Here is a 25,717-nt window from a genome sequence, read left to right on the forward strand (position 1 = left end):
ACAAGTGCAGTGTGCACACCAGATGTTATATTACATTAAGTGTATTGCATTATATTACGTTAAATAAAGCATAGGAAATAGCTAAATCTTTAGACCACGCTTTAGAGGCGGATAGGGTATAGCTTAGGGGGGGGGGGGGGGGTTAAGGAAAATTTCGCTTTAGGTTTTTCTATACACAGTTAAAAATCGTACCAACTTAAGTAGTTTTACAAGCGATTATTACGAATCGAACAAAACATATTAAGTTTACCTATGTGTATATTATGTTACATGTGAACCGGATTAATCATTTCAATATTGACGCTTTGCTGGGACGCAAACAAATTTAAATAACATAAAAATGCTAAATCCAGTGTTTTAACACTATTCCTACCGACACTTCACGTATACCTATTCCTACCGCGACCGGTCAAATGACCGGTCTTTCACAACTTATATTTTCAATATTGAATGCAGACCAATAGCCAGTTTACCAGTATAAAAATATATTTTCTTTTATTCAAGAGTACATAATCTACATTTCATTCTTTTTCGTCGCATTTTTTACAAATGGGCTTCTCAACTGTACATTTTCCGCATACGTACTTTTTACATTTTAGACAGATTTTGTTCGTCTTATTATCTTTACAATACCTTATCTGACATGTTTTCCGTTCACGGGAACCTGTACTTGTACTTGCGATGGGTATTGGTTGATTTTCTTTGCCGAGCTCTCGTTGATATTCGATGGCAAGTTCTTCTGCCAATTGGAATAGAAATTCCTGTCTTGTAATTTCTCCTCCCGCAGTTTCTTTATATAACACCCATGCATTTATCCCGGCTAAATCCAAGATATTAAAAAATACTTGCAAAGGCCATCTCCGAAATTTAGATTTTACCGAATAATTTCTGGCCATTTGATCGGTCGCATCTACGCCAAATTTGGTGCTATTATGCAATTGAATTGTTTCCGGTGATCGGGTGTCATTTACTTCAACTTGTACGGAGTTGTGCATTGAACTGAGAACTAGAACTTTCTTTCTTGGTTTGGCTTTGTAAATTGTCAACATACAATTATTTGAGCGATAGAGTTTGGTTGAGAAAAGTGCCATGTCGTCGTTTTTCAGTTTTGCCAGTCTTGGTAGCTCTTTTCTATTTGCTCTGATTGTCCCAATAATCGTAGTTTTTTTTTTGCTAAAAGTTTTGTTGCTAAAGGTAGGCTTGTAAAAAGTTGTCTGTGGTTATATTTCTTCTACATCCTACATACGATTCTGCTAATTTCATAGTGACGAACTCTCCAAGAGGAACTGATGGTTATGTCAAGGTTATGCCAAATATGGAAAGCCGTTTACGTACATCGGATGCTAACCAAAATTTTATACCAAATTTGTCCGGTTTATTGGGCATGTATTGAGTGAATCTACACCTTGCTTTCGTTGGAAACAATTGTTCGTCAATAGTAATATATGGTCCTGGTTTATAACAATTTTGACTGTTGTCAATAAACTTGTACCAAACTTCGGAAATCATAGCGAATTTATCGGTTTGTAACCGTTGGCTTCGTTGATTTCTGTCGTCAAATCGAATAAATCTCATAATCTCCGTAAAGTCATGTCTACTCATAGTATTTGAGAAAAAAGGCGGGCCCCACTTTTTATTCCATAGAAGTGCTATATCCATATTCTTAGCCTCATATGCGCCGCGTGCATACATAATTGCAAAAATGCATATAACTTTGCAGTAGACAGTTCCCATTTATATCCCAACACTCTAAATGCCTTTGCCTCTGCGCACTTTCTTATAACTATTACAAAAATGTATAAATCGTATTACCGGTCAAATGACCGGTCGTGGTAGGTAAGACAGACTACAAATATTTCTCAGAAAATAAACAATAAAAAAATAAGTGAATATTGAAAAATGTATCATACATATATATGAGGAAAAGTCGTAAAGTTTAAAGGCGATTCACTTACGTTGAATGTAAGAAATTCCAATTGAAAATTTAAAAACGGTCATTTGACCGGTCCCGGTAGGAATAGTGTTAAATACGCCTCTGGTTGAGCCTCAGACTTGATCTGCAAGTTCTTTAAACATCTAAGGAACACACATCTGATGCGAAAGTACGGGTATTCTTGTCTTATGTAGAATTGCTTTTAGCTAATTCTAATATAACTTTATCTTGCAGGTGTTTGTGTTATTCTTCGAGAAATCTGTTCAGCGTACATAAACGATCATGTAACGTGCTCGATGTAACTTCTTTCGCATTGTAAACATTCTACGAAAATTCAGTTCGTTCGAATATATATTGGGATGAAAATAAATTTGGAAGGCCGGTCGAAAATTAGGAAGACTTTACACATGAAAAGAAAGAGAGTGCGATCGAACATTAGCGAGCCCCAAGAACTAAAGTATAAATCACCTGGAACATCCTGAACAATTTCGATTATAACGTAGCGTATTGAAAGAAATCGTTAAGAAAGTCAATTCCATAACAATATTTTAATAATATAGTATCCGAATTGATTGGTGTATACAGTGTTTAGGAACCAACGCGATCCTTGTTGATGTTAAGAGAACACACTAATTATCCCGGCAACGAAGTCGGCGAAAGGTCGTCAGGCAATTTCTGAAAACATTTGTCAAACACGCCGCGCGTGTGCGCTATTGCTCGCCCCGTAGAACAACTTTTCCTAAACGTATTTGAGAATTTAATTAGTCGCGTAAATTAGCGGGTACGCGGCGGGCAACGCGAGCATTTTAATCTGTTATAAATCAAACGATCTGTCGGTCGGCGTGTAATTAGCGGCTCATTAACGATGTTAATTTATTGGCCTACTTATTGCTAGGCAGCCTGGCTCGTTGTACCAGTTAGATTGCTTCGCGTAGAGTTCGCTGCCGGTCGATTCAAACGGAAACGTTTCCGTTTTTTCCGTTCCGAAACAGCAAGCATATGTTTATCGCGTTCATTCAACATTCGATAGTTCCTTGCGCCGGGGAGATATCGTGTGTCGCAAAAAGTAGTAAGAGAAATTTACTACGGAGCTTGAAGTGCTTTCGAACATTACAATCGAGGATTTTATCAAATTGTAACTATTCGAAAGTATAAAACATATTCTATGGTATTAATAGATTAATGAGCATAATTTTAAATTGTTGTACTTCATTTGAGTTCAATTTATTGCTTTTTATTATATTCCATTTTATTTTATTCTATTTTATTCTATTGTATTCTCTATTCTATATTATAATATTTTATTTTATTTTATTGTGTACTTTATTCTATGCTATTCTATTCTATTTTGTTTTATTCTATTGCATTCTATTCTATTTTATAATATTTTATTTAATTCTACAATATTTCATTTTATTATATTATGCTTTATCCTATGCTATTCTATTCCATTTCATTATATTTTATTCTATTGTATTCTCTATTCTATATTATAATATTTTATTTTATTATATATTATTCTATTGCATTCTATCCTATTTTATATTTTATTTTATTCTACAATATTTCATTTTATTATATTATGCTTTATCCCATGCTATTTTATTCTATTTTATTCTATTGTATTCTCTATTCTATATTATAATATTTTATTATATTATATTTTATTCTGTTGCATTCTATTCTATTTTATATTTTATTTTATTATATTATACGTTATCCTATGCTATTCTATTCTATTTTATTTTATTTATCTTATTCTATTGTATGGTATGCGATGTAACGTTTCTGTAGCACACTGAATCCATTCTCGTTTTGCGCTACTTGCATCTCCGAAATATTGCCATGGTTAACATCGTTTACTTCCTTGATTCGTGAAAAAGGTGAACAAGGATGAATGTGACCGGTAAAACGGTGAAAATGCAGACGGATGAATTTGATCAGAAAAAGGATGAACACGCGGATGGATGTACTTGATCCGAAGAAAGGAGAACGGGACCTGCAAAACGTTGAATTCGGACTGAAAAAACCTGTACCTCGGGGCTCGGTGATTAACGAGGAAGCGCCGTATCCGCAGTGACGATTTCGAAGACAAGCAACGCGCACCGCGGCGATTCACTCTCCTTAAGCCAGCGGACGGTTTCCTCGTTCCAAATATCCGAGCTTTTACGGTCCATAAAGGGGCGAAGGTTGCTTTTAGTGGCTATTACACGAATCTCCAGCTCGGCGCAACATTTATGGCTCATGCACCGTGTGCGGCACTCGTTAAAATACATTTCGTGGTCCAGGAACGGGCTGGACGCGGGTCTCCGTTTCCCGTCCACGGCTAGAACCTCGTACACGCGATCTCTCCTCGAGCTATCGAACCCAAATCGTCGAAATGATCCCTTCCCAACAGATAATCAGAGTTTCTACTTTGTTTTTATGGAAGGATCCCGAGCGTGTAAAATCTCCCGGCGGATGGTACAATGGCGATCCTCTTCGATCCGTTTCCGAAATTTCTGCGCTTCGTCCGACAGGATTCTGCTCGCAGGCGATCAGATCTCGAAATATTATTTTTAATAACAGGTTCCTTTATTTTGTGTTCAAGTAGCTTCATCTTTTTCCTTTTTTACCATCACTTATTACTTTTTACATCTTATTTTTTACTGTACACTATGTAACAAAGCGATTTTCCTGTTTATATCAATAAACTATTATTACTGTTATTATCATTATCATTATTATTATTATTATTATTATTATTATTATTATTATTATTATTATTATTATTATTATTATTATTATTATTATTTTACAGGCTCGCGAGAACACGTCCAGGTGGAACAAGGATGCTTCTTACTTCCTTGGCTATTTTTGCGTCTCCCCCTTTTACATCGGCGTTCCGCTTCATAAAGGAATCATTGCCGGCGGATAATTAACTCTCCGTATAATTAGATGATATTCGCATTAATAACGAGCCATTATCCTCCACTCAAGATTAATCGTCCAAGATGGTTCGATATTTAAATGAAGAGCGATCTCGCCGCCTTTGATGTTCATCGCCCTCTCCAGTTTCAATTTTTCTCGGGGATCTTCGCGCAGATCTTTGACCCGGAACAATTCAATCGTTTCCGGTTTACGACACATATAATTTCACGTTTTAATGTCTCTACAAACGATGCCGATCCATAGGGAATCATATCCTTCGACAAAGATGATTCTGGATCATCACTTTTCTTCTTTTTTTTACGCTGAAGAACACAATTCTGGATCATCATTTTTAAACGATAAGAAACATGATTTTGGATCATCATTTTTTTATGTCGAGCAACGCAATTCTGGATCATCATTTTTAGACGATAAGAAACATGATTTTGGATCATCATTTTTTTATGTCGAGCAACGCAATTCTGGATCATCATTTTTAAACGATAAGAAACTTGATTTTGGATCACCATTTTTTGACGTCGAGCAACGCAATTCTGGATCATCATTTTTAGACGATAAGAAACATGATTTTGGATCATCATTTTTTTATGTCGAGCAACGCAATTCTGGATCATCATTTTTAGACGAGAAGAAACATGATTTTGGATCACCATTTTTTGACGTCGAGCAACGCAATTCTGGATCATCATTTTAGACGATAAGAAACATGATTTTGGATCATCATTTTTTGATGTCGAGCAACGCAATTCTGGATCATCATTTTTAGACGATAAGAAACATGATTTTGGATCACCATTTTTTGACGTCGAGCAACGCAATTCTGGATCATCATTTTTAGACGCGAAGCAACATGATTCTGTATCATCATTTTTAGACGCCAACATAGACAGCACAAAAACGTCTCAAAGACGTCCGTGTTTGGGCATTCGGGGCGTCTTTAACGCTAGATTTACAGAACCCGTCATAAATGACGGAACACTAATTTTTTAATTTACGATTATTCATATCGTAAAGATACATTTATTAGTTATTTATTCGATTTATATGTTACTAACGTTAAAAATCAGGATAAATGTCTTATTGTTACCTTTATAAACTAATATAAAACAGCTGTTTTTTGTGCTCCGTAAATCTAGTGTTAAGATGTCTTTAAAACGTCGTGAGGAAGACATCTTTAAGACGCCTAGTTTTGTAACGTAAGACGTTCGCAAGACAAGAAATAAGCTTTAAATATTTTCACCTTTTACCCAACACGTTTATTTCACGGCATAAGCGTACGTGTTTACAATACTGTGGTTCAACAGCGATTGACTACCATTAGGTCGCAATTATATGTAGCGTATATTAGTTTTCTATACACATCAACCATTACACGGTGTCGCCAATTTCCAAAAGATAGCGTCGTTGTATCCGTGCGTATATTTCGCTGCAGTCCCGAATGTCCTGCGAACGTCCGACAAACGTCCGCGGAACGTCTTACGTTGCGGAACCAGGCGTCTTGAAAGACGTCTTCTAGACGACGTTCCAGCTATCCGGGAAGGAACATCGCCTCGCGATGAATACGCAATCGAAAACCAGCTAAAATCGGCGAAACAAATCGACTGGCCAGCGTGACGCAACGAAGCAGCGAATGATAATGAATCGTTACAATTCTTTGCTCACAATGGATCGTAAATCACCGAGCGATTGGCCGTGCACGCACCGATTGTGAATCACGTGTCCGTCTATTAGCAGAAACGTATCATTAGATTTTGTAAAGCGTTTACACAACGTGACTCGTGTCCAACGAATATGTATATACACGTCCGCGCAGATACCGATCTAATTATCCGTCGATTTCTATTGGAATCTGAAACAGCGCGTATCTTGGATACCGTCGACAGCCCGCCGCGACGTCGGTGGTATTTCCATTAGAAAGGAAAATGGCGATCGGCTCGGTACATCCGCTTAAATCGATTTGCGCGTAGAGTGAGAAAGATAATGATATACATTAACGGATATTAATAATACAGATCGGTCGCGGTGTCAATTAAGGGGGTTCAATTAAACGAGCCAGCGGTAGCCGCAATACTTGTCGGGCGCGCACCGCTTTCATTTCGACAGATTCGTACTGCTTAAATGCTCGTAAAATTTCATAAGTGTCCTTTTTTTTTCTTCATAATTTAATGCCTTTAGAGAGCCACTTTCAACTTTGCTTCTTTCTGAAACTTTTCGCTTTCTTATTTTCCTCCGGACACGCGGCATTTTATCGATGATAATAAAACGGGGAAAAATGGGATAATTAACGAGCCCTGCGTCGAACAGACCGAAAACTAATTATATTCCGGAGAAACCGAGGAAAAACGATGAAATTAATATAACACGAAAATCACTTTATGCAGACTCCCGAGCGCGTTTCCTATAATTGCTGGCTGTATCTTCTGTCTTAGGAAGCTGGTGGCAACTGTTTTCCATTACTTTATAAAAGTACCGATGATATATTTATTCGGATTTTTAACGAGTCTTACGATGGAACAGGCAAGAATAAATAAACACGTAAACAGACGACGGATCTTTCTGCAAAATAAGAATTGTCTCCATCGTTTTCTTAAATAATATCGACATGATCCATTCGGTACGTCGACGCTCGTAAATTCATTCGGTCTTCTTATCGTTTCAACTACCACCTTTTTTTTGCAAATGCATAAAATCCGCGGTCTACTCGTAAATGTATCTCGGCGATCGGAATAATCGTAAATTATTGGGTTGACAACTGAGTAATTGCCGATTTGCTCAATGAAATAAAAATTTTTTTTTACTTGGGATAAAGTTTAATCTGTAATGTATTTTCCATTTTGCTCGATGACCTTTTGCCCATCTCTCCGACAACTTGAAAATTTCACGCTCGTAGAAAGTCTGATCCTTTTCGGCCAAAAACTGAGTTAAGTGAGATTTTACAGCGTCATCGTCGTTAAAAGTTTTACCACGAAGGGAGTTGTCCGGGGATCGAAATAAGTGGTAATCCGATGGCGCGAGATCAGGGCTATATGGTGGGTGTAACATCAATTCCCAACCAATATCCATCAATTTTTGCCGAGTGGACAAAGACGTGTGCGGCCTAGCATTGTCCTGCTGGAAAATGACACCTTTACGATCGACCAATTCTGGTCGCTTTTCCTTGACCGCTGCATTCAATTTGTCCAGCTGCTAACATTCACGGATGATAAAAAATAACATAATAATAATAATAATAATAATTTTATAATATAACATTTACGGATATCATAAAAATGGGAGTAAGAGACATCTATAACTGAAATCGGCAATTACTTAGTTGCCAACCCAATATATTATCAAAACCTCCTCGTTGAGACTGAAGCTAATCCTTTTATTGGTTTCAATATTAACACTATGCCGTCCGGTGGCACCACGCTGGTGCCATGCAAAAACTATCTGTTGTATGCTGCTGGTACCATTTTGGTGCCATTTTAGAAAACTGAAATAACATTTGAACTATATTTTTTGGGTGTTAAAAAAGTCAGCAAGCTAACTATAGCATTGTGGTCGCTTTTCCTTGACCGCTGCATTCAATTTGTCCAGTTGCTAACATTCACGGATAATAAAAAATAACATAATAATAATAATAATAATTTTATAATATAACATTTACGGATATCATAAAAATGGGAGTGAGAGACATCTATAACTGAAATCGGCAATTACTTAGTTGCCAACCCAATAAAATGTTATCAATCGCACGCGGTCATTTTAACGAGTCCGGTAGACCCAACGTCGAGCTTTACAGATCCGAAAAATCATGGTGCTCTAGAAAGTTAAGGACCGTGATCGCCGCTTTGCGTCGTTTCGCGCCGGCGATCGATCACGCTCGGCGGATTCACGTTGAAAAACGGATTCGCATGACGATTACGATACACAGGCCGGCGCAGCTGCATTTGTAACTGCTAATAGACCGTGAACTCCGCGGCGGCTCTCATTGTACCGTAAATCACTCGGCCATGAATGCAGATATAATGTCTCTTTATGCAATACGATATCATATTTCATGTAATGGTGCCTATCATGTACGCTATAATTGCAGGCTTATTTTACCGTCGACACGCGGCGCGGATACGCGCGCGGCCGGCCTAACCCTCGAATAATTATTGCGCCTAACTCGCGATAAAGAGATCACCGATACCGGTGAGCTATTGATAGTAGGCGCACGTACGGTCGCACGCCAGTAAATAGTCAAATAATTAACAGGAGCTGTGTAATCGCACACGGCCGGCGATCGTGTTCGCGAGAAATGCGATCGTCGAGCTTTATGCGAACGCCGATGGACGATTGGGACAGGGATCATGATCTTCGTGTTTTCGTGCAAAACGTTTTATTCGCTTTCTGGAGATCGTGGAATAACTTCGATTTATTTGTTACGATTGTTATGGGTTTACACGGAACCGTACAAACGTCGGGAGAATTTAAGACCTGTTGCATTATTCCAATTCAACTTGTCAATTACGAGAAATAAATCGCCATTGAATAGCTGTTCATTGCACAACTGATGCACAACGTTTTCATTTCGCGCGAAGATTTACGGTCATTTAGGTTTAGTCGCCGCTATGAAAATCGAACTCCGAACATTTTCGTGTTCGTACGATTTCGTCGATCCAAAAGGATTAAATAGCTTTGTGTAATATTTCTCCTGCATTGTTGCTTCAAGTTCGTGGCGAGTATGTTACAACATAAACACTAGCGTGTTTTACTTTTTTTTTTTGATGGATCGTGTAAATAAAAGGCACTAGAGTATAATTTTCTACTCGACGGATCATCTACTTTTATCCCAATAGATTCATTATCAGACTGCGAAAATGCGATTATGGCGAGAAATAGGTGTATGAAGCTTGAAACATCGACGAGTTTCGAAGAAGCTAAGAACGTTGGTGTACTAATTTCAATTTATTTAATTCAATGAAAATTATTAAAGCAAATTATTTTGCAACTGATCTGCAAAACTTCTATTCCGCATAAAGATGTTCATTAATATAATGCCATCTCGTACATCTCGTTTTTACAGTAGACTAGTGATATATGAATAGGCAAATAGAAAGGAACAGCTGAAACTTAACCCTTTGCACTCAAGTGGTGACTCTGAGGCGCCATTAAAAAATTGTTACATCGCGTTCCAAGATAATTTTTATATTACAAAAGACTAGACGTAAAAAAATGGTTAAAAGTCTAACTGTTATACGAGTCGCGAGACTATAGATTTCATACGCGTAGAATGCACTTTGTCGTATAAAATGGAAATACCATAAGTCGGAAAAATTAATTCAGATTTACAGATAAAATGGCTTCGAGTGCAAAGGGTTAAAATACTAAAAAAACATTAGAACAATCGAATATATTATGTTATATTCGGTTAGCCTGGGTGGAAAACGTTTCCAATTGGCAGTCTACTCGTGACGAACCAGAGGCACGACGCCAACTTGCCGACCAGTTTCGTCCTCGTGCAGCGTCATGCCCATTTCTTGCAGCACGTTGTTCTCGACGACTCCGATCCTGGAGCAATTCCGAACGATCTCTTGATTCCCCGGATTAGCCTCGCATAAATTCCGCACCGCGAAGATCGTCCATTGCATTATAACTGGGCGTTAAAGAAAATTTAATCGTGTCGCGGAATAGCCGCCGTTAATTGGTTAAAATATCATTCGGCCGACGCAGACGGTAATCACGATATATGATAAACCACGTAGAACCGAATCGGCAATATATACTTACGGGGATTTCTCGCGTCTATATTGCAACAGTCCAGGAGCAGAGGTATCACGTCCATTTCACGGAGCTGAAAACCATCCAAACGTCGTCACAACTTATGCCCCCGGCCACAGCCGAGCACGCATTAAATATTACACGATTATTACGTCGTATGTAAAAATCCTTGACGCCGCGTAAAATCCGCGCGACGACCAGGAACAACGCGCGATCAGAACAACATGTTCGCTCGCCTTATATTAGGTCTACCGGAAAGTTCTGTCCGTTTTTGAATTGAAATATAACACAATTTTCATACATTTAATAATATTTTTATTATAAAATATACTTTCCATCGTTACTTATGACTTCTTGCCAGCGCGATGGCAACTTGTAAATTCCATTTTTAAAAAATGATTTATTTTTAGAGGCGAAGAACTCGACTAGTGCTTGGTTGACATCAGCTTCAGTTTTGAATTTTTTTTCCTGTAAAAAGTTTTGCAAAGAGAGAAACAAGTGATAATCGGAGGGTGCTAGGTCTGGGGAGTATGGTGGATGCGACAGAATTTCCCAGCCTAGCTCTGCGATTTTCTGACGAGTCGCCGAAGCAGCATGTGGTCTGGCATTATCATCGGTAGCCATGTTTTCACGATCGCGTCTCGCTTAATAATGACACGAGACATCTTTGTTTCAGTTTATTTGGGAGAGTACATGCGCGTAAATGCAATGATAAAGAGAGATAGTCGTATATGTCTCAAATCAACATGTGCATATGGATTGAAACTTGAAGTGACACTATCGGACAGAACTTTTCGGTAGACCTAATATTTGTCAACCGAGCGCCATGTTGTCCACAAATCAATTTGGTTACCGTGACACTCGATCCTCTAGAACTCTGAATTTTGTTGGTTTCGACGTAACGCGAACGAAATGCGATTGAAATGGATGGAAAAACTAGGTCGAATTGCAGCGAAGCTTTCAAACAGTAAATAATATTGTCAGTTGCTTCTAGTTATTTTAAATAGCTAAATAACTAATTCAGGTGCTCTGATGCTTGTTTCTCTAGGTTTTCAATTGCATTGGACGTTATTTCTTTTGTACTACGAGATTACGAGTCAAGCATAATTCGTTGCTAGAGAGTAAAATTGTCACATCGCGATGGTGAAGATTTCGGACAATATTCTATTGTTGTTTGTTGTTAATGCTTAGCATACAAACGTACGTATACAATAAATATAAGTTTTCTTTTCCGTGTAGGAATATTTTTTAATAGGAGCGGCACTAGGAAAGCGAAAAGTTATAATTTAACAGTAAATGTACCGAGCATCAGACACGACCGATTTATGTTGCTTTATACATGTCTAATAACGACAGGAATGCATTTGCTGAAGCGCAATTTTTATTGTTACGTGTACTTCAATAGATGAGTTCGCTCAGAGATTTCACGCGAAAACATTTTGATGGTTTTAATAATTGCGGACGAAATTGTCATGTCATTTCGAACCGTCTGGTAGTTCTAGTGTCAAGACAGTGTTTACTAGACTGCGGATTTGTATGTGTCGATTGTTCGAGGCAGAAGTAAGGTGAAAATACATTTTTTCTTTTAACCATTTCAATACGTCGACAATAATATGATCAGTACGGTTGAATTCTTCTCAAATTTTTACAGTTTTGTAATTGACATATTTATATATTTATTTATTTTTGTAAATGCATAAAATCCGCAGTCTAGTGACTACTCCTCCAATTTGTTTAAATCCTGCAAAGCCTAGTAAAATTCACCACAAAACGAGTCAGTAAATTTTTCAACGTATGTAAATATATTCTGATTCCACTAACTACAGTAAATTCTCCCTAATTGATCCTTGACTTGAACACAAAAATGAACAATTTGGGAGGATTTATTCCACTACTACAGTAAATTCTCTCTATTCGACCCTTGACTTGAACACAAAAATGAACAATTTGGGAGAATTTACCGTATATTTCGCCGATTAGCAGGTAAGAATGCGAGAGCTGCGCGTATCTCATGCTGCAGTCGTTGCACTTTCGCCCATCGACGAAACTTTTGCAAAATCGAGGATCGCGTTCAAGATCACGATCGAGGAAGGAAGAAAAAAGGATCGATCGACGGCGATCGAAGGCGAAATAAACTCTCGAAAATGATCGGCTGGTTGTCATAAACGTGCCAGCGCACAGGAGTGTTATTATCGCGACTGCTCCCAGCGAAACAAGTCGCGAACACGCCGGGAATCTGTTAACACTGTAACAGAAGATCGGCGCGCGTAATTTTACGAGCGATCGCGGCGCGACCATAAGCGTTTCGCGACCGTGCATGAAGAACGGCCGGGTACGCGTGTTTACAGAACGAAATTTAAGAACACGATCGCCTTCGACACCTGGAAAAGGACAAATAAAAACACAAAGAGACCCGAGGGAAAAAGAAGCGGTGGTGGAGGAAGAAGAAACAGCCGAGCCGGCAACAGCATCGAGACCTCGTATTCGCGCTTCTGCGGCCGTGCCAATAAAATTATTCGAACGTAACAGAAAGCGGTCGTACTTCGATCCCGCTAATATATTAACGTGGTATCCGATGCCAGCCAAATTGCCGCGTCTTCGACGCCGGACAGGATACTTAATTTTCCTTTGTTCGCGGCTGAACAGTGCGCAACGCGCGATCCGCTCATTCTTTTGTACCCTATCTCCGTCGTAGAAGAGATGAAATCAATAAGGGGCAATGGCGATCACTCATGACCCTGTACGCATAAGGCGCGATAAAAACCGAGCACCGAGAACCTTATTTACAACTGAACGTCCATCCTTTTTCATTTCTTCTTTCTCTCTCTTTTTTTTCAGGTGTCAGAGAATGATCTATGGAGCGGAGCGGTCTTACATGGACCCGGTTGATGAATGAATAATTGTCTGAAAGACGAGACTACAGAAAGCGAACGAGGCTTGTAAGAGGTTCAAGAGCTTCCTTGCCCAATCGTCTGTTTCTTACCAGGATTTCTCTCATCGATATAGAATTCTACGTAGCAGTTGCATGGATCACCGCTTTCGCATAGAGGCGCCACTTTACGGGTCGCATGATCTAGAACGTAATCTTCGGATGGTGTTCGCTGTGCCGACAGAGGGTAACGCGATTGCTTTCCTACAGTCGTTATTGCGTTCATACTCTTTTTTTATAATACCCAAATAATGAACAATTTTCTTAGGTATTGTTAAACATCTGGAGCATATGGTATGATTTTTATTTACCTTGATTTTTATTAAACTCGGACTATTATTTGCAAGGGGCTTAGACATTAAAGATATTTTTGATGGAACGAATGAAAACTTATTCCTTGAACATTAACTAAAATATCTTGAAAGTTTTAATAATCATCACTTTATAGTTTTCTTAAAAAGAAAATTCTAAAAATTGCCTGATTTTAAGCATCCTTTTGCAGTTTGTTTAGTGATTCGGTATTTTATTAAGATAGCAAGGTATGAAGATTTAATCTAAAAGCGAGTGAAACAGATTTGTACTTACCAGGTCTTGGAGCTTTTCGTTCCTGTGCACCATATTTCCAATAATTCTTATCAACCCGGCTTTGAAACCAAAAGCAGGGTGACCGTCTAAATCTCTCTTCTCTTCTGTTCCTTTGTTTTCGGTTTTCTGAAGTTTCTCCGTGGTTGGATTTTCTTCTGATTCATTGATTTTGGAATTTTGCATCATTTGAGCTACATCGCTAAGCTTTTGCATCGGAGTGAAGTAGTTATTTGATGCTTTCCCAATCTCCTGTATAGATTTCAAAAGATCTGTGAAACACACACTGTTAGGTATTTGCTAAATTGTGGAAGTAAACATTTAGATGCAAGCATAATTACATGTACAATTAATAAGTAAAGATCTATTATCCTTTAAGTATGAAGCAGAGGTCACAGACCCAAGAATATCAAGAAGGATAATGATTTCTGTTGGCTCCATATTGTCTAAGTATGAATCAGCGGTTTTCAAGATTAAGTCACTCATTTTACAAAATCTTTCAGATAGAAATAGAAATATGTCTTCTGTAAATTGAAGCTCCTCCTTAGAACTACACAAGGCATCAGGGATTTCACTATATACCAGTTCTAATAAATATAATCTATCCTCAACACTTAAATTATTGTATGCATTCTTTAGTACATCTGCTTGACAAATTAGATTCATCAGAGCTTTCTTTGCACTATCGAAGCCTTCTTTAATTGGTTTCAAAAGTTGCGAACACAATAGGATTTTCTCTTGGTTCGTAAAACTCTGACCTTGGAATTCTTTCAAGGCGTTGTGAATAAATATACATGAAACTCTAACAAGTGGAGTATGCTCCGACTGAGTTAAATTTCTTATTATATCTTTCAAAGTAGGGTCGCATAAAAATTTGGGAATATTATGTTCATCCAGGGAACTTTTATCTTTGTATGCAAATGAGAATAAATTGCATAAAAATTGAATACTTAATCTAAGTATTTCTATTTGTTCGTCTGTTGTATCTTCGTCAATTTTACACGACTTGATGAGGTCTGTTGTCCATTTTATAATTCCTTCATAAGGAAAATGTGAATGGAATGGATAAGAATTTAAGCTTCCTATGTGTTTCAAACTTCCATTGTTTGTAACTAAACTGGAATATAATTCATGACAGCACATTCCAGGTTGAATATCAATTGATTTATATTCCCTATGTGTATAGGCATTAAAACAAGTATTTCCCAAGCATTTCAAACATGCGATCTTTATATTGTTCGGGACATGAAGATCTTTTGTTGTAAGAATTTCTGCAGTTTTTGCTACGATTGGAAAAGCTATCACCTCCCTGAAAATTTAACGATTTATTAAATTTAATTAATATTTCAAATTCGCATAATATTTGAAATCATACTCCGATTGAAGAGTTCCAAATGATTTAGGGTTAAGGAGAGTTAACAATTTGTCCCACTTTTGTTCAGTAAAAGCAGATTCAAATTGAGGTAAAAGATCAATATTTCTAGTATTCATTATAATAAATCACTGACAAATTCATTTACAATGAATTTTATAAACTATTTTACTCATTACAATTCGGCCACCCTGTTCAAATACAATTCATACTATAAACCATAGACAAAATACACAAAAACTGTCTACGTCGCTGTAAATTCGGTTCGTCCATATTAAGTTCATATCGCATGTATTTTCTTCGGAAAATTCTATAAAAGTTAAAAACTGATGACAACTTGTATAGCTTTTTCCGATTAATTAAAAATATTGTTAGAAAGAAAATAAAATGTTTAACAAAAAAACTGTAACAGTGCATAAAATATACAAGGAACCACGAACGAAGATCACGTCCCTGGATTTATCCCCGCCATTAAATTCAAGTCCCTCCGTGACTAGCGTTTGTCAAGTCGGCTTAAAATAATTTTCGAGGAACTTAAACAGAAGTGAAGGAAGAACTTGAAGGTAAACATCCTTATTGTTTAAGAAATGAATTAAATAAAAAAATAGATTTAATTCTTTGTGTTTACTTGTCAGTAAAGTAAATCTGATCGTTTTGCTATGTCATTCCAATCTAACCTCACACCTATTTAGGTACATACTGAATATTTCATTCATTTTTAAATTAAAATTGTTCCAGAAATATGATGTGAATTATATTAAAAATGTGTCACTCGTACACATTGTTATTAAAGTAATAATAACTTTGTTTATACATAAAATGATATATCATAACCTAAAACTTTGTGTCTAACTGTAATCAGTACGATAAACATTACAAATCAATTATAGTTGGTTTTATGAAACACTGACGAATATCTATTTTAACGTGGGATAATCTTTAATTATGAATGTACTTTTACTTTCAGATGTTTCTAACACGCTCAGAGTATGATCATGGTGTTAACACTTTTTCCCCAGAAGGGAGATTATTCCAAGTTGAATATGCTATAGAAGCGATAAAACTTGGTTCTACTGCCATTGGGATTGCAACATCTGAGGGAGTAGTGTTAGCCGTTGAAAAGCGTATAACTTCTTCTTTAATGGAGCCTACAACGGTAGAAAAAATTGTAGAAATTGATAAGCATATTGGATGTGCTGCGTCTGGTTTAATAGCTGACTCTAGGACAATGATCGATCGTGCTAGAGCAGAATGTCAAAACCATTGGTTTGTTTACAACGAAAAGATGTCTGTAGAATCCACCGCACAGGCAGTATCGAATTTAGCTATTCGATTTGGAGATAGAGATGATGATGGCGGTGCTATGTCCAGACCATTTGGTGTAGCAATGTTGTTTGCTGGAATTGATGAAAAAGGACCTCAATTATATCACATAGATCCCTCAGGCACTTTCATCGAGTTCGACGCAAAAGCCATCGGTTCAGGAAGCGAAGGTGCACAACAAAATCTACAAGAAGTATATCACAAGGTAAGTACAAGAAGTATATTATAATTATCCATTAATATTTTGTGCTGCAAATAACTGATTATAGCAGAAATGACAAAAATGTTATTTGATTGTTTTATCATTGATTTCAGTCTATGACGCTTAAAGAAGCAATCAAAGCTGCCTTAAAAATATTGAAGCAGGTCATGGAAGAGAAACTGAATGACACTAACATAGAAGTAATGACAATGACACCTGAGAAACTATTTCACATGTTTACAAAACCTGAATTACAGGAGGTGATTAAAGACATTGCTTAAACCCTATAATGTTTAATATACATGTTGAATTAATTGACATTGGTACATGAAAATACTTGCAGCAGAAATATGAATGCTGTATAATTGCAAATTATACATACGTTTTTCACATAAAGAATATGTAATTTCTATGCAATGAATGGTTTTATATTTTTCTTTTTTTTTCTTTGCTAAAACAGAATTAATGATAGTAAAGAAATAGGTTTAATAATATCAATCAATCCTTTACACGAATTCCCAATTTTTATGTTTGTGCGTAGAATCTAACACATTGAAATCAACTTTCTTTTTGGTATCACAGTGTCGAATTTAATCATGGTCGTATCATTTATAAAGTAGTACTTAAACTTCATTTCAATTACATTAATATGTACATGATTCATATGTTTCTTCAACTTTTAATTTAGTTAATCGATTACCTACAACCGTCAAGAGATGATTCGTTAAGATCAGGATCCAATACCTCCGGTCCAGTCCCATCCATATCCATTAACGAGTGAAGGATTCAGAAAAGCTTCATTTTCTCAAGGTTTTTACTTCCTATCCTATAACTGTTTTTTCTATCCTTAGTAATAAAAGATCGTGTTCAACCTATTCGATCATTCATTCGTGTACTATGTTCATGTATATTTATATATTTTATTTTTCACGCTTTTTGATTTTATTTCTCTTTAGTCTATATGGTTTATATTTGTTATTTTCATATTATTCGTATACTTGTTCATAGTACATTGTTTTCGTAAAGTTACTATGTGCAATCGTTCACGAAGATATTTGCTTACTTCCAAAGAATAAAACAATATTTTTAGGACATTTTCCAATTTTATCTCACCATATTACATTGTTCAGAAAGTTCTGACTTTTTTTGAATAAATTACACTTGAAAATCATCGATCGATTATTGATCACGCGTACATTACAGTAAATCCTCCATCGTAAGTTATATTTTTACATCGTTTCGATTTGTTCAAGTATTTTCGTGAACGAACATGTTCCGAGGTACATTCATAATTCTTTAATTCAATATCATAGATAGCTTGCAGCACGTTTACGTGATCAAATTTCAAACATTTTTCAAATTAACTGCAACGAAACGCGTTAGTAAAACAAATTATAAAGAACTGTACACAATTATGCAGTTGTATTAGTACAATTAATTATTTACTAATTCAGAGGAACATGGCAATTTGAACGAATTAAAAGAAGAAATGACTTTGAAATGGCCTGGGATTTCGAATCGCGACAGCTTTTAAAAAAATTATGAATTTGGAAAATTTTGCAATTTCCGCATTCTCTAACGAAGCAACAAAATTGACATCGATCACAGAGTATTTTAATTAAGAACTCCGACCATTTTACTCGAATGGAATAAGATTGGAATACCCCATGGAATAACTAAAAAGAGGATGACCATACGTTTCTCCGTAACATTCGCAATACTAATCTGTTTTTGGTCGCGAGAAAACCGCGCAATAATTTCGTAACATAATACGTAAAAATCTACGGATCGACAATAGGGGTGTTCTCCAGTCGGTGCCATTTTATCTACGGAAGTGGTATTTTTCTGAAAGGCGGCGCACACATAAGCTCCCGGACCTTGTCGCTGTTGGATTCGCATGCGAACGGAAACGAACGCGACGGATGGTTCGTTTTCGATTAAAAGCTTTCGGACTGTGAACGCCCGTATCCGAAATCAATAATTAATTTCGCCAGGGGGGAGACGGACGGACGGACCAGCGAACTGTTGCCAGCGGAAATGGTCGGGCACCGCTCGGTTACTGCGATGTTCTGATAAAACGTCCCTTTTTATCCCGTTCTCTCAGCCGCCAGATTATTGGATATTATTCCATTTCAAGCGTTCAATCCCGCTACGATTCGCTCGCTCGAATTCCCACAGGGGGATACTCTCTGCCGTCCACTGATTGTCGAAGCCACTTACAGTGCCGCCAAAAAGTATTTCAACACTTTAACATTTTCAAAAAGTTCGCAATATCTAAAAAACCTTGACTCGCGATTCAATTTCATGGAATTGAAAGATTGGAAGTAAAATCATTTTTTAGGTCATTAAATATGACTTGCATACTTTACTCTGTGCACAACGATCCAATATCATGTTAGTTTATGATGGGAAGTGAAAAGTTGTGGTTTTTTATAACCAGAATCCATGATGTAACGGGGACATCGTTGAAAATGTTATAATTTCGTGCCAAAGAATTAGACGACAACAAACGTAGTTTTTGAGAGCAATTTCATTTTGGAGCGTTCAAATTTCAAACGCAAAATTCATCGTTCATTCTCTTTCGAGTAAGTTTATTCTTATTATACGTTTGTTAGAAGACTATTAAAAATGTCGCGATCTGATGCAGTTTTTCGTGATTGAATCTGACATAGCTTCGAAGATTGAAGTTAAGTTGTACGATTGTTTTTTGGCGATTTTATGGAACAAGAATGAGAAACAAATTCGGTCTTATAAAATTCTTGTGTAAAATTTATTTTATATTATTGTCAAGATGGCTGTGCAACTTTCATTCGAAACACCATTAAAACAACGAAAGAAGACCATAGATCAATTTTTCAAATCTATGGCAGATTCAGCGATGTCGAAACTTCTTCAACATTTTGCTAGAAGTCTTGCTCGTAGGAGTCTTGGTTTTTATTGGCAAGTGCTTGACACCCTAGCAAAACGAAATTTTGTTGAAAAAACGAAGTTACATATCAAACAACCCAAAAAAGCACAGTTACTCAACCAAATAGTGCTAGATTAAATCTTTACTGATTGGCACAACAAATTGAGTTCTATGTACATTTGCCTTACCTCGATCTATGATGCAGCACGCTATGGTGCAACACGTTTAAATAACAATGAATTAAAATATCCAGGTTCTACTGTCTATCATCTCACAGCAACGTGAGCAATGAAATAATCTATAAGAAGCAATCATTTAGGAACAATGACAGCATACTTCATGCACAAACAAAATCATCTGCATCAACTTCCATTGCCTCATAAAAGCGAGAAGATCGAAATCGTCTAGATTTCGTGAAGTTTTTATCACAATGGAATTTATACAAGTATATTAAATAAGAAACGGGTACTTATTACCGTGATTGGTTTACTGTTAAAATCCATTTAATCGATAAGCTTGAAAAGATGAAGAAGATTCTGAAGAAATCGGCGATTTCACGTGCGCTCGTGTAAATCTAACGGATGCATAATTCGATCGGGAGGCGATTAGGCGTACCGGAAGGCATGAAAAAGGGCTGCGAGGAGAGAGAGGTCAACGTCCAACAATGAAGAGGAAGACCCGATAGTGATACGGGCTCAAGGAAGGAGTCGCCGGGCTAAGGGAAATGGAGTAGAAGGAGAACGAGGAGGAGGACTCCGTAATTAACTGCGACGAGAGCGCCGGGGATAGTCCCGTTTGAGTCCCTGAGAATCCCCCGGGACCTGACCCGTCGTATCAGACGCCAAACACTCACTCCCACACCGTTGTGAGTCTCGGCGTCGACCAACCTCGAAGCCGCCACGTTCAAGTTTCGCTACGATAATTGCCTTCGCTTCACAGTCGCGCCCCGACACCCGCAGCATTGGATGAAAGGCTCCTCCTCCCTACGGTTCCGTCAGCGAGCCTGCGAACGGGGGATGAACGGGGGTTAAACGGGGGAGGGGGTCGGTTGGCCGCGGGGGAAACTCGATAATGGGTTTCAGCCTCTGAATTTACGCGATTCAGATCTCCCCGTCACGGAAACTCCTGGATATACCTCGCCTTTCATTGGCGCCACCGTTTTCCCCGAACATTGTTCTGCCTCTCGCGAATCAGGGGTTGGAAACTGTTATGATATCGGTTTCGGTTCCTCAAACAGTTTATGGGCACTCCCGCAACTAGACTCGCGGATTTTATGCACTCGTGGCAAAAATGAGTCGCCGAGATATTTATATAAAATTGTAAAGACGCAAAGAGAAAATTTTTCACGATATTTTGTCGCGCTTTATTCTTAGCGCAACAAAATTATCGCAAGGAACAATCGATTTTCATTTAATCGCCGATTCTAACGGTCGTCTTGGAACATTTTTATCGAGCACAAAATTCCGCGGTCTACTTATAACTGTTGTAAGGTCATAGGTCGGTTCATGCGGTTTTCATTTCGATTTCAACCTTCGATTTTCGATTTTGATTTTCTCCCGTCGTGAGATTGTTGAAATTATTCGTTCCGTGCGACTGACAACGCGATTAACTTTTCTAGATCTATGGAGTGTTAAGTTAACGAGAATGAAGATCTCCGACATGTTTCGCTCTGTACGATTGAATTCGTCACGAGCTGTTCAATTTGTTGAAAACTGTGGAATGTCAAGTTCACAAGAATGAACATTCACGTTATAAAAATTGTAAGAAATCTAGGTGAATTCGGTCTTGATAAGACGATATATACCGGTCACTGTTAGACATCGTTTGGTGTTAATAATATGATGTGTAATTTTACCGTCTTTGCGCTGTCAAATAAATTGCTTTAATGTCGTCGGGTTTATGTGGTGTTTGATCGTGAGTCGGTGATCAACGCGTTAAGAATGAAAATACTCAGTCGGACTAGAATAGAATCTCTCAGCGCAAAATAACAATTGTCTGCATCGATTGTCTGAGATATGAATTAAATACGTACTTGACAAGTTCGTAGCACTGTGACGTCATTTTTAATTTTCTTTTGACGCGATGTTATCGTCTACCGTTACGCGTATCTTTGCATCAATTTAGAGAAATCCAAGGAATGTTTCTACCACTTCGGTCAACATTAATAGACTACACTTTGATCTTAGCCATAAGGCCGAGAAGCGATAACATTAATAGACTGCGGATTATTGTGCAGTATAAAAATTGTGTGCACCAATTTCAAGAAATAGAAAGTTTAATTATGTTAATGGATCGAAAGTAATACGCCAGTCATTCTCTTTAATCATATCAACGGATCAAAGATAATACATTAACATTTCTGAATTTCTTTAATTTCCCGTCCATTTGCAAATCGCAGCCACTCGATTTTACCATGGACGCATGAAATCCGTGGTCGCCATTAATAACGGAAAACATTTACGAGTCTCATGCATTTTCCAAGGATTTCTTCGGGACCTTTAAAAGTTTATCATTCACGGAACGAATGACGGAAAGTCATGTTGTTCCATGAAAGATTCATTCGTCGGGTGCACGAGTGATCGCGGTGCACACATGCGAAAAAGCGTCGCGTCTCGCCTCCGTGTATGCGTGCGTGTTTACAAGTGCAAATCGCATCGATCCTAGAGAAGTGAGAGCGAATTTCCAAACGGATCCTTCGGCCGCCTGTTGCGGCGCTCTGTCGCTTACTTCCGGCACACGATAAACGATACGTAGTCGTTTCATCGATGTTTAACCGGCGGAACGGATTTTTATAATTGCCGCGGGCCGATTTTGTTCGGCCTTCGGGACGGTCGTGTTGAATACCCAGATATTATTTAAATGCTAATCCAGCGAGCGTTCAACTGGTAGCAACGTAGCGTGCTTGCTTTCACTGCGATTCAGCTGAGAAACTGTTGTTCTTCTCCGTCATGGAAACGTAACATCCTCGGGAATTATAGCAAACGCGTTTCTCGAAAAAGCAGATCTTATGTCTTCGGACGATTGCACAGTGTTTCAATCATACGCGCGTTTCGGACAAATATGATAACTGATAAGGTAATCAATTTTCGACCCACGGTCTAACTCAATTGTTTTGACAGTATAAGATGCATAGATTGGCGCCAAAAAATATATGTAATATCATAAAAAATGATCGTAGTCACCTTTAACTCTTACCGAGTATGTACCTGCTTGTTATTGTTAATTGAGTATCGAGTAATGTTTCCTGTGCCAATGTAGCGTATACGAGCTCGTAACAAATAATCATAACTTTGTATGTATTGACAATTTTTTTGTCATTAGTTTCTTTCTTTTTGTAATTTTGTCCAAAAGTAATGTACAAAAAATTACGTGTACATTTCTCGATACCTTTTCTTTTTAGAATCACCTCGAAGTTGATAAACATTTTATGTAAAAGATTGGGACAATTTGTTGCTATTGTATTAAAATTACTTATTAATTTCGAAGGTATTGCAATGTTAAAGACAACTTATGGAAATTAAAAAATATGAGATAGTAACAGACATCGCGTTTTAATTTTAACAAGAGACTCCCTTATACGAACATTTATTTTTACAGTACTCTGTTGTCCAAACGTTTCATTATCTGATCATTGTATTATTTAAATACGTTACCGCACTTACGCGTCTCGATATCAGGATATTACAAAAATAATCGTTCGGATAAGAGAGGCTCTAACGTATTCAGCGAAAGTTAATATGCAAGTTAAATATAATTATGACAGAAAAATTATGTGATTTCACACGTCGAATTTCTATTCATCGAGCGGAACACTGCGAAATGCCGCAATATGCCTCGAACGTCGAGGAATCGACGCGAGCGTTGCTAAGAGTTCTCCTCGAGAACAATTAATCAGCTGATAGTGCGAAGAAGGGAAATGATTTCTTGTAAAATGGAAGTGTAGAAAGCATGCAGTGCGTTGGAGGGATTGCACGTAACGTGATTCGAAGGAGGAACATTAAATATTCGCACCTACGTTGCGCCAGCCGAGTGGCTGAAATGTGAAACAACTTGTGGTTTTCTTCGCGTAGATCGTCGGATGTGCGTGTCAATCTTATTCCGAAGTTTTCCCGAGTGAATAAGAACGGGAGAAACAGCCGGCTCGGATTTCGAAGATCCCAAAAGCTGCGTAACCGTCGCAGGATTTTCTAAGATTCCGCGCGACAACTATGATTCAACGACGATGATGTCAAGCAGATTACCGCGGTGCATTAAAAATTAGATCATCGGACTTTCGCGAGCCCGCCAATAAACGCCGCCGTGAACGTTTAAGCGCTTACGAGCGTCGTTTCACGAATAACTTTCATCGTCGGTCCCGATGAAAGTGTTCCGGAGGTTCGTCCATGTCTGACATAACAGGCGATACGTACGAGGTAATCGAATCGGTCGCAGACGAAAAAATAATGTCCGAGTAAAAGTTAATGGGATTGTAATATCATCGTAAGCTCCCGAACACAGAGTCGGCGCGCCGGGTATAAAACCGAGAGGAAGGAGAGAAGAAAAAAAAAAGAAGCAGGACGAGGGGAAACTTTCCTCTTATTACTGAAACGTCGATAGAAAACCGGAAGTACACGGGATCCCGATGCAGGAAGGAGCCGATGCCTACGTACACAGCTATAATTCACGCATGGCGGAATCGTCGCGATTTTTTTCACTTTCACGAAAGTCTCCGCTCGCTTAATAAGACGAGCCCGAGCCGCGCGCACACTTTCGCGTTTCGTCGTGGTTATGTATCGCGTGTAACTCGCGGTTCCCGCATCGCATAACTTTTTACATAACCGACGGCGAAACAATGCTTGACATCGGCAATGACGGATCCGTTAAACGTGCGCGATGAAATATCGCGGCGCGATCGGATGCCTCGGTCGATTCTGCGAGATGACGCGGCACGGCCGTTGTTAACGAAACGATGTTACAACGGAATACGTAAATTGCAATCGAGGAACGGGCAAAGCTTAATTTTCGCATTTTTTGTAGGAACGAAATCGATCGGAAATACGAACGAAACGATCGAACTGAAATGAATGGTACTTCTGGTTTTAGTTTTGTAGCGGCCAGAGCGATACGTGGAAAACGAGCATTTGTTTTTACGCAGCGAGAAACTTTCGAACGTTTATCTGTTTCAATGGGTTCATTGCCAGCGTTCGATGTTATAAAATTAGATTTTATAGAGAATTAAAATGTTCGATGATTATTGCGAGACAAGTGAAAGAAAGAACCGGTTTTTGTTTATGACGAAAAGAAATTTGGGGGAGATAGATTAAAAGAAGAAAGTTGCTTAATAATACCGAAAAACTGCTGAATTTTTGTTTAGGTAATATAATATATTATAATACAATATAATATAGAAATATTAATGTAATATATATATAGTATATAGTATATATATATATATATATATATATATATATATATATATATATTTTAATACAATGTAAAGCCACATGTAACCAGTAAGAGAAAATTAAATAAATACACATAGAATTGCTAAAAACGGTTAAACATTGACTGCACTCGGTCACGGTGCACGCATTTCTGCCACAATGTCGACTTATTGCGTCAAGGTAACGCCCACCCGTTTCCCATGAAATAAATTGCGATACGCTTGAGAGTATTCCAGATTACATTAATCGTGGTTACTCCAAATTATCAATGTGGCATGAAACCTAACATTTCATACGACATTTTGTAATCTCGAAGTTTCCGTAAAACCAACACGAAACGATAGAATGACTACACAAATGAGTAGA

General features: G+C 37.8%; 2 protein-coding genes and 1 long non-coding RNA gene across 5 annotated transcripts; 1 reads left to right on the forward strand and 2 right to left on the reverse strand.

Annotated features, from left to right (window-relative positions):
• Positions 1-9,248: 9,248 nt before the first annotated feature.
• On the reverse strand, positions 9,249-15,726 carry LOC117219270 (ataxin-10). Of its 3 annotated transcripts, none has more exons than XM_033468281.2 (5): positions 15,499-15,725; positions 14,471-15,432; positions 14,127-14,395; positions 10,622-10,685; positions 9,249-10,487 (listed from the first exon to the last, which is right to left on the reverse strand). In XM_033468281.2, the coding sequence occupies exons 1-5, from the start codon at positions 15,612-15,614 to the stop codon at positions 10,297-10,299; spliced, it is 1,602 nt and encodes a 533-aa protein (XP_033324172.2). In that variant the 5' UTR covers positions 15,615-15,725; the 3' UTR covers positions 9,249-10,296. The 3 variants fall into 3 exon arrangements, with proteins under 3 accessions (XP_033324172.2, XP_033324164.2, XP_076379433.1); XM_033468273.2 differs by having other exon boundaries at positions 14,465-15,432; positions 15,499-15,724; XM_076523318.1 differs by lacking the exons at positions 9,249-10,487; positions 10,622-10,685 and adding an exon at positions 10,708-11,080 and having other exon boundaries at positions 14,465-15,432; positions 15,499-15,726.
• On the reverse strand, positions 11,277-14,120 carry LOC143259773 (uncharacterized). Its single transcript, XR_013033774.1, has 2 exons — positions 13,596-14,120; positions 11,277-13,516 (listed from the first exon to the last, which is right to left on the reverse strand). It is a non-coding gene; the product is annotated as an uncharacterized LOC143259773 (long non-coding RNA).
• Positions 15,727-15,903: 177 nt separating the features above from the next.
• Prosalpha5 (proteasome alpha5 subunit) lies at positions 15,904-17,441 on the forward strand. The gene is made up of 3 exons (XM_033468296.2): positions 15,904-16,058; positions 16,463-17,023; positions 17,134-17,441. Exons 2-3 carry the CDS (start codon positions 16,463-16,465, stop codon positions 17,299-17,301), a joined length of 729 nt encoding a protein of 242 aa, XP_033324187.1. The 5' UTR covers positions 15,904-16,058; the 3' UTR covers positions 17,302-17,441.
• Positions 17,442-25,717: the final 8,276 nt, after the last annotated feature.

Source organism: Megalopta genalis, chromosome 6 (genome assembly GCF_051020955.1).
Source record: "Megalopta genalis isolate 19385.01 chromosome 6, iyMegGena1_principal, whole genome shotgun sequence".
Lineage (NCBI taxonomy): Eukaryota > Metazoa > Arthropoda > Insecta > Hymenoptera > Halictidae > Megalopta > Megalopta genalis.